The sequence below is a fragment of the Phoenix dactylifera genome, chromosome 17, assembly GCF_009389715.1.
Source record: "Phoenix dactylifera cultivar Barhee BC4 chromosome 17, palm_55x_up_171113_PBpolish2nd_filt_p, whole genome shotgun sequence".
In the NCBI taxonomy this organism is placed as follows: Eukaryota; Viridiplantae; Streptophyta; class Magnoliopsida; order Arecales; family Arecaceae; genus Phoenix; species Phoenix dactylifera.
The window spans coordinates 5097503-5109849 of NC_052408.1; the positions used below are offsets into that span (position 1 = coordinate 5097503).

At 41.6% G+C, this 12347-nt stretch overlaps 1 protein-coding gene across 1 annotated transcript; it reads right to left on the reverse strand.

The window, feature by feature from the left end:
• Positions 1-120: 120 nt before the first annotated feature.
• Positions 121-6823, reverse strand: LOC103723775 (3-phosphoshikimate 1-carboxyvinyltransferase 2). The gene is made up of 8 exons (XM_008814806.3): positions 6369-6823; positions 5522-5763; positions 5249-5402; positions 1477-1691; positions 1259-1376; positions 941-1151; positions 710-771; positions 121-618 (listed from the first exon to the last, which is right to left on the reverse strand). The coding sequence occupies exons 1-8, from the start codon at positions 6711-6713 to the stop codon at positions 400-402; spliced, it is 1566 nt and encodes a 521-aa protein (XP_008813028.2). The 5' UTR covers positions 6714-6823; the 3' UTR covers positions 121-399.
• Positions 6824-12347: the final 5524 nt, after the last annotated feature.

The following is a 12347-nucleotide window of genomic DNA, read 5'->3' on the forward strand; positions in this document are numbered from 1 at the left end:
GCGTCCCTCAACGGGAACTGCAAGTATGCGTAGCTGCAGATGCGTGAAGTTCTCTTAAGTTTATAGTCATGTGGGCTTCAGCATAACAAAAACTAGTGATGCTTGGAACACAAACCAGGGTAAAGCAACCCTTAGCATCAACCATTGATGACCTGCATATTTCCTTTTGGGGAGCACACTTTACATCTTGATGTATGAAAAGTATAGTGCTGGGAAGGACAGAACTAACAAAAGATGGAAACCACCGACAAAACAACTAAAAATGTTTCAAAAAGAACAGCCTTCACTGGCAACATTGACCATATTATTTTACAACAAAACAAGAATGCTGCTCATATACCATCCATGAAGGTTACGTAATGGGTTTCTGGACTCAACCTTCTTTTGCAGATCCGTGGCTCAGTACTTTGTAAACCTTCGCAGGACATCAAAATAGTCAGGGAAAGTCTTCCTCGTGCAGCCGGGGTCTTTAATGGTGACAGGAACATCAGCACAGGCAGCGATAGAAAATGCCATCGCCATCCTGTGATCGTCATACGTGTCAATTGCAGTCACATTCAACCTCTCAGGTGGGGTGATCACGCAGTAATCAGGCCCTTCTTCCACTATTGCTCCGAGCTAGATCCACAGAGGTGAAACAAATGTCATAGAGAGAGAGAGAGGGAGAGAGATACAAAGAGAGATATTAGAGGAAAGAGAATGTATTTACCTTTCTAAGCTCGGTACAAATGGCAATCATCCTTTCAGTCTCCTTGACTCTCCAAGAGGCCACTGAAAATAATAATAATAATAATAATAAAAGATAAGACATTCTATGGATACATAAAATTAAGAAAGGGAAGCTATAAGATGACTGCTTTCCAAATCACTGCCAACTGATTCCAGATACCAATTTATATGAACAAGTTATAAGCTTGCAAGAGTGCAAGCTAAAACTTACCATCTCTAATGGCTGTTGGACCATCCGCAAATAGCGCAACAACAGCAAGGGTCATGGCAACATCGGGCATTTTATTCATGTTTACATCAACGGCACGCAAGTTTTTTCTCTTGGAAGGATCTCGTGGTGGACCAGTAACAGTGACACTGTTCTCAGTCCATGTAACCTTGGCTCCCATTTTCTCAAGAACTTCTGCGAATTTCACATCACCCTACATCATAAGGGCAAAACAGAGACACAGCAGGAACACCCTTGTCAAAAGAATGAAACAACCAGTTGGCTAAATGCTTCAGGATCTACAGAGATAACTATTAATACCTGCAAACTGGTTGTACCACAACCTTCGACAGTGACAGTACCCCCAGTGACTGCAGCACCTGCCAAGAAATAACTAGCACTCGATGCATCACCTTCTACGTAAGCCGTTCCAGGGGATCTGCAACAGGTTAGGATGCAGCAAAGTGATTCAAGTTGAAAAAAATTATGAAGCGGCATCATCATCGATTTATTGTGAATCTTCAGATTTCTAAACTCACTGGTACTTTTGACCACCCTTGATCAAGAATTTGTCCCAACTATCGGAGTGCTCCACAGTGACACCAAATCGTTCCATCAATTTCAAAGTCATTTCAACATATGGAATAGAAATTAGTTTGTCAATGATCTCAATCTCCACATCTCCAAGTGCCAAGGGAGCTGCCATGAGCAAAGCAGTCAAGTACTGACTGCTGATGGATCCAGAGAGTTTCACCTGAAGAAAATGGTCCAAGTTCATCCCTTTATGGATCTTCCCAATTATATACAGACTACATCTTTCGTATAAAAGGCAGCACATATGTTGATAATACGAATATACAGACTAGATACAGAATGGGAAGTCTCCAAGTTGCAATTATTATCAATCATAAAGCTTGTAAATTCATGCTTCAAACAGTAAGGCAAACAGCATACTTTAATGAAGCTTTAGAAAACACGGCAGTTTTGAAGATACAAAGGAAAAACTGGGAACAAGAATTTCAAATACTGGCTTCTGGTATTTGAAACAAAGTATAGAAATCTATTGCTGGGACAGTCCAAGAAGCAGCCATTGCAAGAATATTTGATAAACAGTTAATGGTTCAGTTAAATCTTGCAAAATACTAGGAATATCAGAGATGGGATGAACCAATTATCAAGGAGCTCGAATTTTCGCAATATGTTACAATCGAATGCAGCCATTATCAATTAGGCATGGAGGATCTAAGTACATGGTGAAAACTTCCTTGATAACATTAAGTGCTATTAGTGGAGCTACTGTAGAACATTCACATTTAGATAATTAGTTACTTTCAAGCAGGACGACAAACGTGTAGGACTAGTCACAAGCCCTGAGAACTAAGTTAAATTAATTTGATTGAAATGGTTTGTTCATTCACCACAAGGACAAGGCAGCCTCCTGCAGCAAGTCATCAAACTTTCCAATAAAAGGGCACAGAAAAGGGAGCGACCAAGGAAGACCAAGATGAGTACATGGAGCCTGGGAGGACACTTCAAATATTATTGTGATATATTTATTTACATAATGGAAAAGAGTTAAAAAAAGTAAAAAAAAGAAAGAATCAACAGATTGTTACTACTAGTTACCCCAAATAAAAGAAAAAATAATTGCAGATAACTGACAAATACGTCATGTTTGATCATATTTGACTGCTAAACTACTGTAAGAAGCATTATACTAGTTTATTATTTGTGGAAAATTGTTAAGAAGGGGTAGCAGCAGCTACGTATCTCATAAGAGGAAAAGGTGGACGGCATAACTAGATAGAGGAGAAAGTCTGAAAGTCAGGAATCAGGGTAAAGAAGACTGTTATCTTTTATGAAAAAAGATATACAGTGCTAAAATGTTAAAAAAAAAAAAAAACAGGTCCGTGAATGAGTAGAAGCTAAAATGGACTTTGGTTTCCAACATCTGGAGGGGGGCGGGGTGGAAGCCGCATAGCGTTGCTCTTTTTGCAATTCAGAGAAATCTCTGGGAAAAATTAGAAAATCAGAGAATCAAGAAATGAGGAATCACATAAGAAAACCAAACTCAGTTTTCTTTTAATTGAAGATATGGTTAATGGTAAAGGTTTGAAGGGATAGAGAGACAAAAGCCGATATTGTTTCAATTTTGAATTCCAATTCATAAGCACCAATATTCTACTCCACAAGTGATCAGAAAAAGTCAACCATGTAGCATGACATGTTTCCATTGTGTTTGGAACTGATTTAGCTTGAAGCATTCTTTGTTATATAATTTAAGTTTCAGAAAGGTATTTAGGTTAAAGTTGTTACCGGACATCGTAATGAGTTGACAAAGAAGTTCAGATTTCCACTTGATTTCAGCAAAGTGCATATAAGTTTTAAAAGAAAGTACAAGAACAATTTGATGTGAGCTTTCATTATAAATTCTCACGAAAATTTGGGTACCATTTTATAAACGGTGAGAGAAATAGGGGGACTATCTAGGAAAAAAAAAGGAAAAGTGGCAAGCCATTAAAGAAAAAGTTGGGAGGCAACAGAAGATAAAATCATCATTCACATTTGATCTGTTACGGGAAAGCCATTTTATATTTTTTTTCACTTCCGAGATACATGGAAAGTGACAAAGTTCTCAATTTCCCATTCCTCTACAAAAACATTTTAAACATAACTGCAGAATAGGAGCCTTCTCTTTCAAAGATATAAAACAACTATATCCTGGAAAGAAAAATTTAATGTGGAATTAAAGTTGCACAATTTTTCTTCATCAGTAAAAAGATCGGTTGAATATGGGATGCAGAACATCAAGAAAAAAAAAATCTACAAAGTGAAATGGAAAATCCAGAATATGTCAACCCATAGATTGTAAAATCAAAATCCATAATTACACTTCCCAAGAATTTAAACTCAAACTTCCTAAGAAAACATTTTATGCTGACCTGGCCAAGCCTTCAGCTCTAATCTCATATGTTCCAGAACAAAAAAGAAAACCTATCAGTATTATTATAGCAAATTATCAGAGAGGGGGGGAAGGATGAGAGGCTACAACTTACACCATGGTCCATACTCTAAAACTTCTGTTAAAAGCCCTAAATTTTGATTATAAACCAATCAACCGCTGAAATTGATAAATGAAGAAAGCAATAAACCGATTTCACCATCTACATAATGCAGGGGCTACCACTATGATTGACTAAAAAGAGAAGGTTTTGGAAAAAGACTCATTTTGTATGTGATACTTTATGAGGCATACGCCTCAAAAGGGATGAGTGTTGAAGTGCGTACGTTGCTAAATATGGTCTAAAATGGAGCTGAACTGGTGAGAGAAGAAGATATTTTGGTCAATGGACAGCTGGCAGCTTCATAAGGCTGTCCAACATCTCTAAAATATGCAGATAAAGTTTCTAATGTGTATCTGACTTGCCAATATATGTTTAAGAAGAATTCTGCAAGTTGGACATGAGAGTTCAGTGCAACATACTTGAATCTAAGTGATCATTCATACTGTTAAAAATTGAATATTGTTTCATAGATTAAATGCCCACTAGAACATTTGCTTGTAATTTCAATCCTTCCAGTAGTGTAATTTCAATCCTTCCAGTAGTATATGAATAGCTCAAGCGAAATCTGTCTACAAGGCATTGATCAAAAAAATTTCATTGTCTAATAAAATTAAACATTTTTTTAAATGCTGATAATAAAAGGGTTAAAAACTATAGGCTTGCAAAGTGCAAGTTGTACCTATACAAGAGAAGAGTAACACTACCAAAGAAGGTTCTCGAGGAGTAGATGAAGAAAAATATAATTCATATTCCCAGCTTGCAACAGATATCTTTTTTCTGCATCTAGATAAATACATATGAAACACACAGCAACAAGCATGCCCCTAGTACTTTCATGAAAAAAATAAGGGGTGTACATCAGCTAACAATCATCTCAAGTTATCTCAGATCCATATGAAGACTCAAGTCAGGGGCTATCCGACCACTGGAATGATGTTATAAAGAGAACATTATGATCATGCGTGTCCGAACAAAAATAAAAAGTTAAATCTATTGGCATTGGAAACTAGGAATGTTTTTTTATTTATTTATTTTTACCTTCTAGCCAAAATATATGCACTTTGACATGTTGTTCAGTAATACATACCACACTATTATCAATTTATTATTACCATTCATTACAGCAGAAGAAGCTCAGGTTGTATTTGATAGTGGAATCACTCAACAAATAGATGATACTACTTCCCCTGAACAGTGAAGCCTCAAAGCAAGACAGAAGTGAGTATAAGGATAATATGACACTGACCTTTCCACCTGGAAGGCCTCCCATTGCATTAACACGGACAGGAGGGCAATTAGTGCCTAAGAAACAATCAACATCTGCACCCAGCTGCTTCAAACCAGTAACCAAGTCTCCTATAGGCCTTTCCCTCATCCGTGGCACCCCATCAAGTATGTAACTGGAATGTGAAGCAGATAAATTTTCAGCTAGAGTGATTGTGAATTAGATATTTGACCTAAAGTACAGCAACATGTAGCATAGATCAGCCTAATCTAATCCCAAAAGATAATGTGGTACCTTGCATTTCCACCAGCAGCAGTAACAGCAGCTGTCAATGGACGCATTGCAGTTCCTGCATTTCCTAAGAAGAGTTGAACTTCTTTGGAATCTTTCCCAACTGGAAATTGACCGCCACAACCAACAACTGTTGCTCTTTTCATTGCACTGTCGTCTTCCACAGGCAGGCCAAGGGTTCTCAGAGCAGCAAGCATGTAGCGAACATCATCACTATCCAACAAATTGTCTACAACAGTAGTTCCCTGATCACAGATGTAAGAGAGAACTTAGGGCAATGCCATTTTAAGGGCAGCAGCAGCATAACCAAACATGGACTATATCCAATTATCTATTTTGTACCAAGCATACGATTTTGATTTTCTATAAACAATCAGTTTAAGAACACTGGAGGAATAATTATAGATAACGAAAGTCATATGCAGACCAAACTGTGTCTCAGAATACACATTATTTCTCATTTCCTCTATCTATCCTAATTCTTAATTTTATTTATGAACGAATTCATCTCCAGAATGGAAAATTAACGCAAATTCCACAAACCTAGATGAAGTAATAATAGGGAAAAAAGAAATAAAAGAAAAGATTGAACAGATTAACCTTTTATCTTAAAAAGTTGTTTTTTTAAATTCAAAAAAAAATGAAAAGTGATGCTTCACGTGGCAACAGGGATAGCAAAGCCAGACGATAAGACAAATAAATGGGAAAATAGAAAACCTTAACAGTCAACGTAGACATAGTATTTCCCCAAATTCCAGAACCAATCTCTCTCGACAGACAGAAAGGTTTCACCTTTCCACAATAAGCATCCAAATCAAGACCAGAAATAGAGTTATTTCGATCATCTCACCTCGGAAAGGGCGGCGAGGAGGAGGATCCGATTGGACAGAGACTTGGAACCGGGGAGCTTGACGGTCCCGGAGATCTCCTTGATCGGCTGCAGCACGATCTCGGTCGCCATCGAGGGCTTCTCAGTGGCCGTAGAGATGGAGGCCGAAGCCCTAAGAGGAGCAGCCTTGAACGAGACAGACCTTCCACTGCTCGCCGTCCTCAGAGCGCCGAAGCCTCCGAGCTTGGATGCCGATCGAAGGCGGAGGGAAGAACGGAGGGGCGCTGGCCGCTGCGCTCCGTCGAGGTGGGAAGGGAGGAGGGCGGTGTTAGCCTCCAGGCCCTGCACCATGGTTGCTTGCGCCATCTCTGTCTCCCCCTGCTCTCGGTGGTCGCCGACTTCTCACAGAGAGGAGCTCTTTGGGTGACTGAAATACTGAAGTAGTCGTCGTTGTCCCTCACCAACCCCTGGGACGAAATCGGTTCGAATATTTATTTTGTGGCATATCCATATTTATATTTACTTTATTTGACGAATATAAATATAAATATAAATATTAGTCAAATATAAAAATTTATATTTATATTTATTTTACATAAATACAAATATAAATTAGATATTAAAAATATACATATAAATATGAATATAAATTAAATAATTAAATTATAGCACATTAACGTAGTTATTTATTTTTTAAAAAATTCATGATTGTCATATAAAATTAAATAGAGTTATAAATAAAATTAGATATTTGGATATGGTTCAAAAGTTAACCGTCCATATCTATATCTATTTTTGTTTGATGGATATAAATACAAATATTAATTAAATATTTAAATTTCGATCCATATCCAAATAAATTTGAGTATAAAAATAAATTCAAGCGAATATTATCCGATTCACTTTTATTTCTTCGAAACCTACTCCACTTTAAAGATCATGTATCTACCCACCAACAGTTTATTGGTACATAGTGGCAGTTGATAAATAAAGACACTTAATGTAAATGAAACTATTCAATCATTTTGATCCAGTAGTTATATTTGAATAAAGAAAAATAATTTCAAAATGGCTCTTTCAAACTTTTGAATTTCTTTCTTTTAGTGTATTTATTTTAGTGTCAAAAAATTATCACCTTGTGCACGAAACTATTATATTTTGCATAAAAATGCCCTTATTCCCATTAGTTATATGAACTTCAGTAGCTCTAAACTAAGAGTTTGAAAAGAAAAAAAAAAAAAAAAGATAAGAAAACTATTTGCATAGTCCTGCCTGAGTGCGATAGGTACCTTCACTTTTCCTTTTAATATTACATGCATGTATTTGTCTACTTTTTATACCATTCAAACTTTATTTCCGGGTTGGACCATTTGAAACGCAAATTAAGATATATTTCTGTAAATACCAATATTATCAGGGTGTATATGCAAAGAAAAAAAGCACAAATGTGTCTATGTGGACGTACATGATTGGAGGATAGGTTGTAGCACATTTTTTTTAATCAGTGCACTGCACGTGATGCCAGGGGTAGTTAGAAACTGGTAGAAGCCTTGAACAATGGGTTAGTTCGAGGACATGGTGAGTGGGTGAGAACCGCGGGTTCACATGGGAGGGTTTGGGTTGGTGGTGTCTCGTCCACGGTTAATAGCTCACCAAGCTCCGAGTCTTAGACCACAAAGTCCATGGTCTCTCTTACCTAACTCCTTAGCGGGTTGGTGGCAGTTTTAGGTGAACTTTTTAAACAAGACCAAGGCTTGAAAGAATCTTGATCTAGGTGTCTGCTAATATGTTATTTGTATGCAAAGATTCAACCAATGAGAAGTTTGGTGGTAGATGGCCCGGATGTGTACTCGGTCGACTGATGTACAGTTTTTAGTAAGCAGTTCATTATAAGGTACATTGTTATTCCATACTGAACTTTGTACCATTGCCACTCTATTATTGTATCCGTAAACTCTATCTGGTTTGACATACTGAGTATCAATATGCCTCTTATATCATATACCGGTATCGTATAATTTTTAGTAAGCAATCCATTGTAGATAGGGCTCAAATCCGATTAGAAACTAGCATATTCATATCCATATTTGTTTTGTTTGACGAATATGAATACGGATAAAAATGCTTGTCGGATGCACAAATTCGTATCTATATTTGTTTTAAAAGAATATGAGTACAAATCGGATAACTAGAATATGGATATAAATCGGATAATTGAACTTTATGACTATAGAATTATATATATTACTAAGTGATGGGAGGCGAAATGGATCGTCCAGCCCACAGCTAAAAGGCCACCTTGTTTTGGCCTAATAAACGCCAACACCAACTAGTTGAATCCTTGGTTTGGCCCAGAATTAGCTCGGCTTTGGACTCTGCCAAAAGCTCCATCGATTTCGGATATTCACCGACTCCCCCGACCAAATCGGGGTGCCTCCAATACTAGCCGAACCGCCAAGACCAAGCTCGGGGAGCCTACTTCAAAAGTGCGCCTCGACCTTCGGGCTCGGAGCGCTCCACCGAGCACACCTCGGAACCCGGGGAGCCGAGCTAGCCTCAGCATCCGTCTAGCCGACCTCGCCAAACGCATGATGCGACCTCTCAACGGTTCGGCCTCGCCAACAACCGCATCCATGTGCGCGCCTACGCCCTCCTACAAGACCGTACATTAGAACACCACCGTGCCACGCTTTGATAGCTAGCCCTCGACAGTCAAAAGACAACACCATGACTACTCCGGCCATACCCTGTTGTGACTCTCAACACCTTACCGTTCTTAAGAACGGACAGCACCATACGCCACCAACCAGCTTTAGCTGCACGCTATTCGGCTCAGAGCCGCGCCCCCTCATGATGAGGGCGGACAGTGCCTCTACCACCTGTGCCTCTCCGCCGGAACTATAAATAGCCCGGTCGAGTAACTTCTAAAGGACTTTTTGGCTGGACCAAATTTATTCCACTCTAACTTGATCGTCGGAGGGTCCTCATCGGGAACACCGGTGAGACTTTGTGCAAGTCCGCTGCCGCCGTTGCGCAGGAGGTGGCCCCCATCTTATTCTTCCAACCACCGGCGGCTCCCTCAACTCCTCCGACGTGGTCACCCCCGGGCTAAATTTGAACCACAACACTAGGTAAATAATAAATCAAAGTAGTAGCATGTTCATGCGGTTATTTATTTTTCTTAAAAATTTATAAGTACCATATAAAATTAAATAGGATTATTAATGAAATCGGATATTCGCATACGGATAGGATAGTTTCTATCCATATATATATCTTTTTTTTTTGTTTTACAGATATGGATATTAGTCGGATGTTCAAATTTCTATTTATATTCGGATAGATTCGGATGCAAAAATGGATCCGAACAAATATTATCTAATTCACTTTCACCCTTAATTGCAAGATATAATGTCTCAATATCATGCTTTGTATCAGTGTCACTCTGTCACTATGTTGATATACTTAATCCGAAGACTAATTCAACGCACCAAGTGTGGGTATGCCGTTTGTACCACGTATTAGTACCAAATCGATATGCTATAGTACGTCTCGTACCATCTGGTTTGATATGATATGATGTACCATGGTCCATTGATATATGTAATGCATGTTACACACATGCTATTAAAATTTTATATTTAAGAAATAAGCAACAATGTGTTTAATTTATAGCATTTTATCATGGTTAAACAAATCACTGATATCAGACCGGGTAACTAATTTTGATGTTTTCTACTAGTCCCAAGCCCTTAAAATTGTACTTTGCGAGTGGAATATTGACCATAGGCAGAGCTCAAATATACATGTCAACCATGCAATCAAGGAGGAATAATTGTGAGTAGGAGACCCAACCCTTTTATGCACTTTGAGCTCATCTAATCAATTTGGCTTTTTTTTTTTTTTTTTTTTTTTGCTAGTGCGGGTCGATCATACCCGGCGAGAGCGGATAGACCCAATAAAGTCGAAAAATAAAATACCTTGGAGTGCCAAGGGCAACTCCCCATCACCAAGCCATAAGGTGTCTCCGGAGTGACAAGCTACAAACGCAGCTACCCAATCCGCAGCACCGTTACCTTCACAGTAAATATGCGTGGCCTGAAAGGCCCATCCATCCCTCGCCATGGCCCAGATGTCCCGGAGCAGGAGATGGTCACACCCGCCACCCCTCGGACCCCCCTGGATCCAACTAATAACGGTGGCTGAGTCGCCCTCCAGAATGATAGACCTAGCCCGTAGGACGCATCGGGCATAGCGAACGCCCGCCCAGGCTGCACTCAGCTCCGCACATGGAACCGAAGTATCAAATAACTGACTGCCACCAGCAGCCACGACCCTAGCAGACGGATCCCGAATAACAAAACCCGCGCCTCCCCTCAAACCACCATCCAGAACAGACCCATCAAAGTTGACCTTAAGGAAACTCAGGGGTGGGGGTTCCCAGGTGAAAAACACCGTACGGGATACTGCCGAGGCAGGGTGGGAACCCCAGATGTCCCGAGCTGTCAAGGTCCCTCCAACAGGACTAGTATGACACAGCTCAGCCGCCCGAGCGCAAGCACTCTCGACCACGAATCGCAGTGACATGCGTCGTTCACCAAACAGGCGAGCGTTCCTGGCCAGCCAAATCTAGTAGGCAAGACAGCTCGCTCGAATAGCCGCCTGACGAAGCACTGGGGACCCCGATCCCTGACGCATGGCCTGTAGGAACGTATCCCTGCATCGCCATACCCCATGTGGGACCCCTGCCAGACGCCAAGTAGCCGTAGCCCATGTGCACCGAAATAGGGCGTGGTCCACCGTCTCGGTCGCACCACAAGCCCCACACACCAGTGGGATCCTCACACCCCGATCGCCGAGAACAGCACTCGTAGGAAGACGGTCCCAGACCACCTTCCAGAGGAACAACGCTACCATCGGATGGAGCCCCAATCGCCAAATCCAGGCACAATCCGGACCAGGCTCACTACCTCGCCTAAGGAGACGGGAAAGGTCGCCCATCCTAACCCGGGACCTGGTCGAGGAGCTCCACACACGAACATCAGGTCCGCCACTCTGTGGTAGAGGGAGTGAGCGAACCCGCTCCGCCAAATACTGCCCGAAGAACCTGGCCAACCGAGTCTCATCCCAGCCAGCCACCCCGGGAGTCATGAGATCACAGACTCGAAGACCCTCCCCAGCCTCAACACTAACCGTAGTCGGCCAAAGCCGCAAAGGAAGGCCGTCGACCCATGGGTCCTTGGCAACATCGATACTACACCCGTCGCCGATCAACCATCGGGTGTGACTAGACACTAGCGGCAAATACCGCGCTATCTCGCGCCATAGAAAGGAGCAACTCCGCCCTCCTCGGGCCCAGCCCTCTGGGCCTACCCGTCCATAGCGGCTAGTGATGATCCGACTCCAGAACCCCCGCGGCTCCAGAATGACTCGGGCGGCATGCCGGGCAAGGAGCAGCTCTCGTCTCTCGAGGAGAGATGCCACCCCTAGACCACCCTCGCTGAGAGGAAGGCATATGCTTTCCCACGCCACCAGGTGCACCCCCCGTCCTCCTCCATGTGAGCCCCATAGGAAACTCCGAAAAAGTTGCTCAATCTTCAGTAGAACAGACTTTGGCACCACCGTATTTGCCATAAGATAGACGGGCATAGAGCTCAAAACTGATCGAATCAGCGTGACTCTGCCCATCATCGACAGGGATGCTGCCCGCCACCCCTCTAGTCTACCCTGAACCCGCTGCACCAGTCCAGTACACTCGGACACACGCAATCTCCTGCCCGAGATCGGAACACCCAGATAGGTCCAGGTTCCATCCTGCTCGGGCATCTCCAGAATCCTCCGGATCCCCCGTCGAACCGCGAGTGTCGTACCAGGGCTAAAGGAAATGGAGGATTTCTGGACATTCACTCTCTGACCAGATACAAAGCAATAAGCAGCCAAAACCCTCCTGATGGTCTGAGCATCCACAACGCGGGCCCGAGTCATGAGGAGGCAGTCATC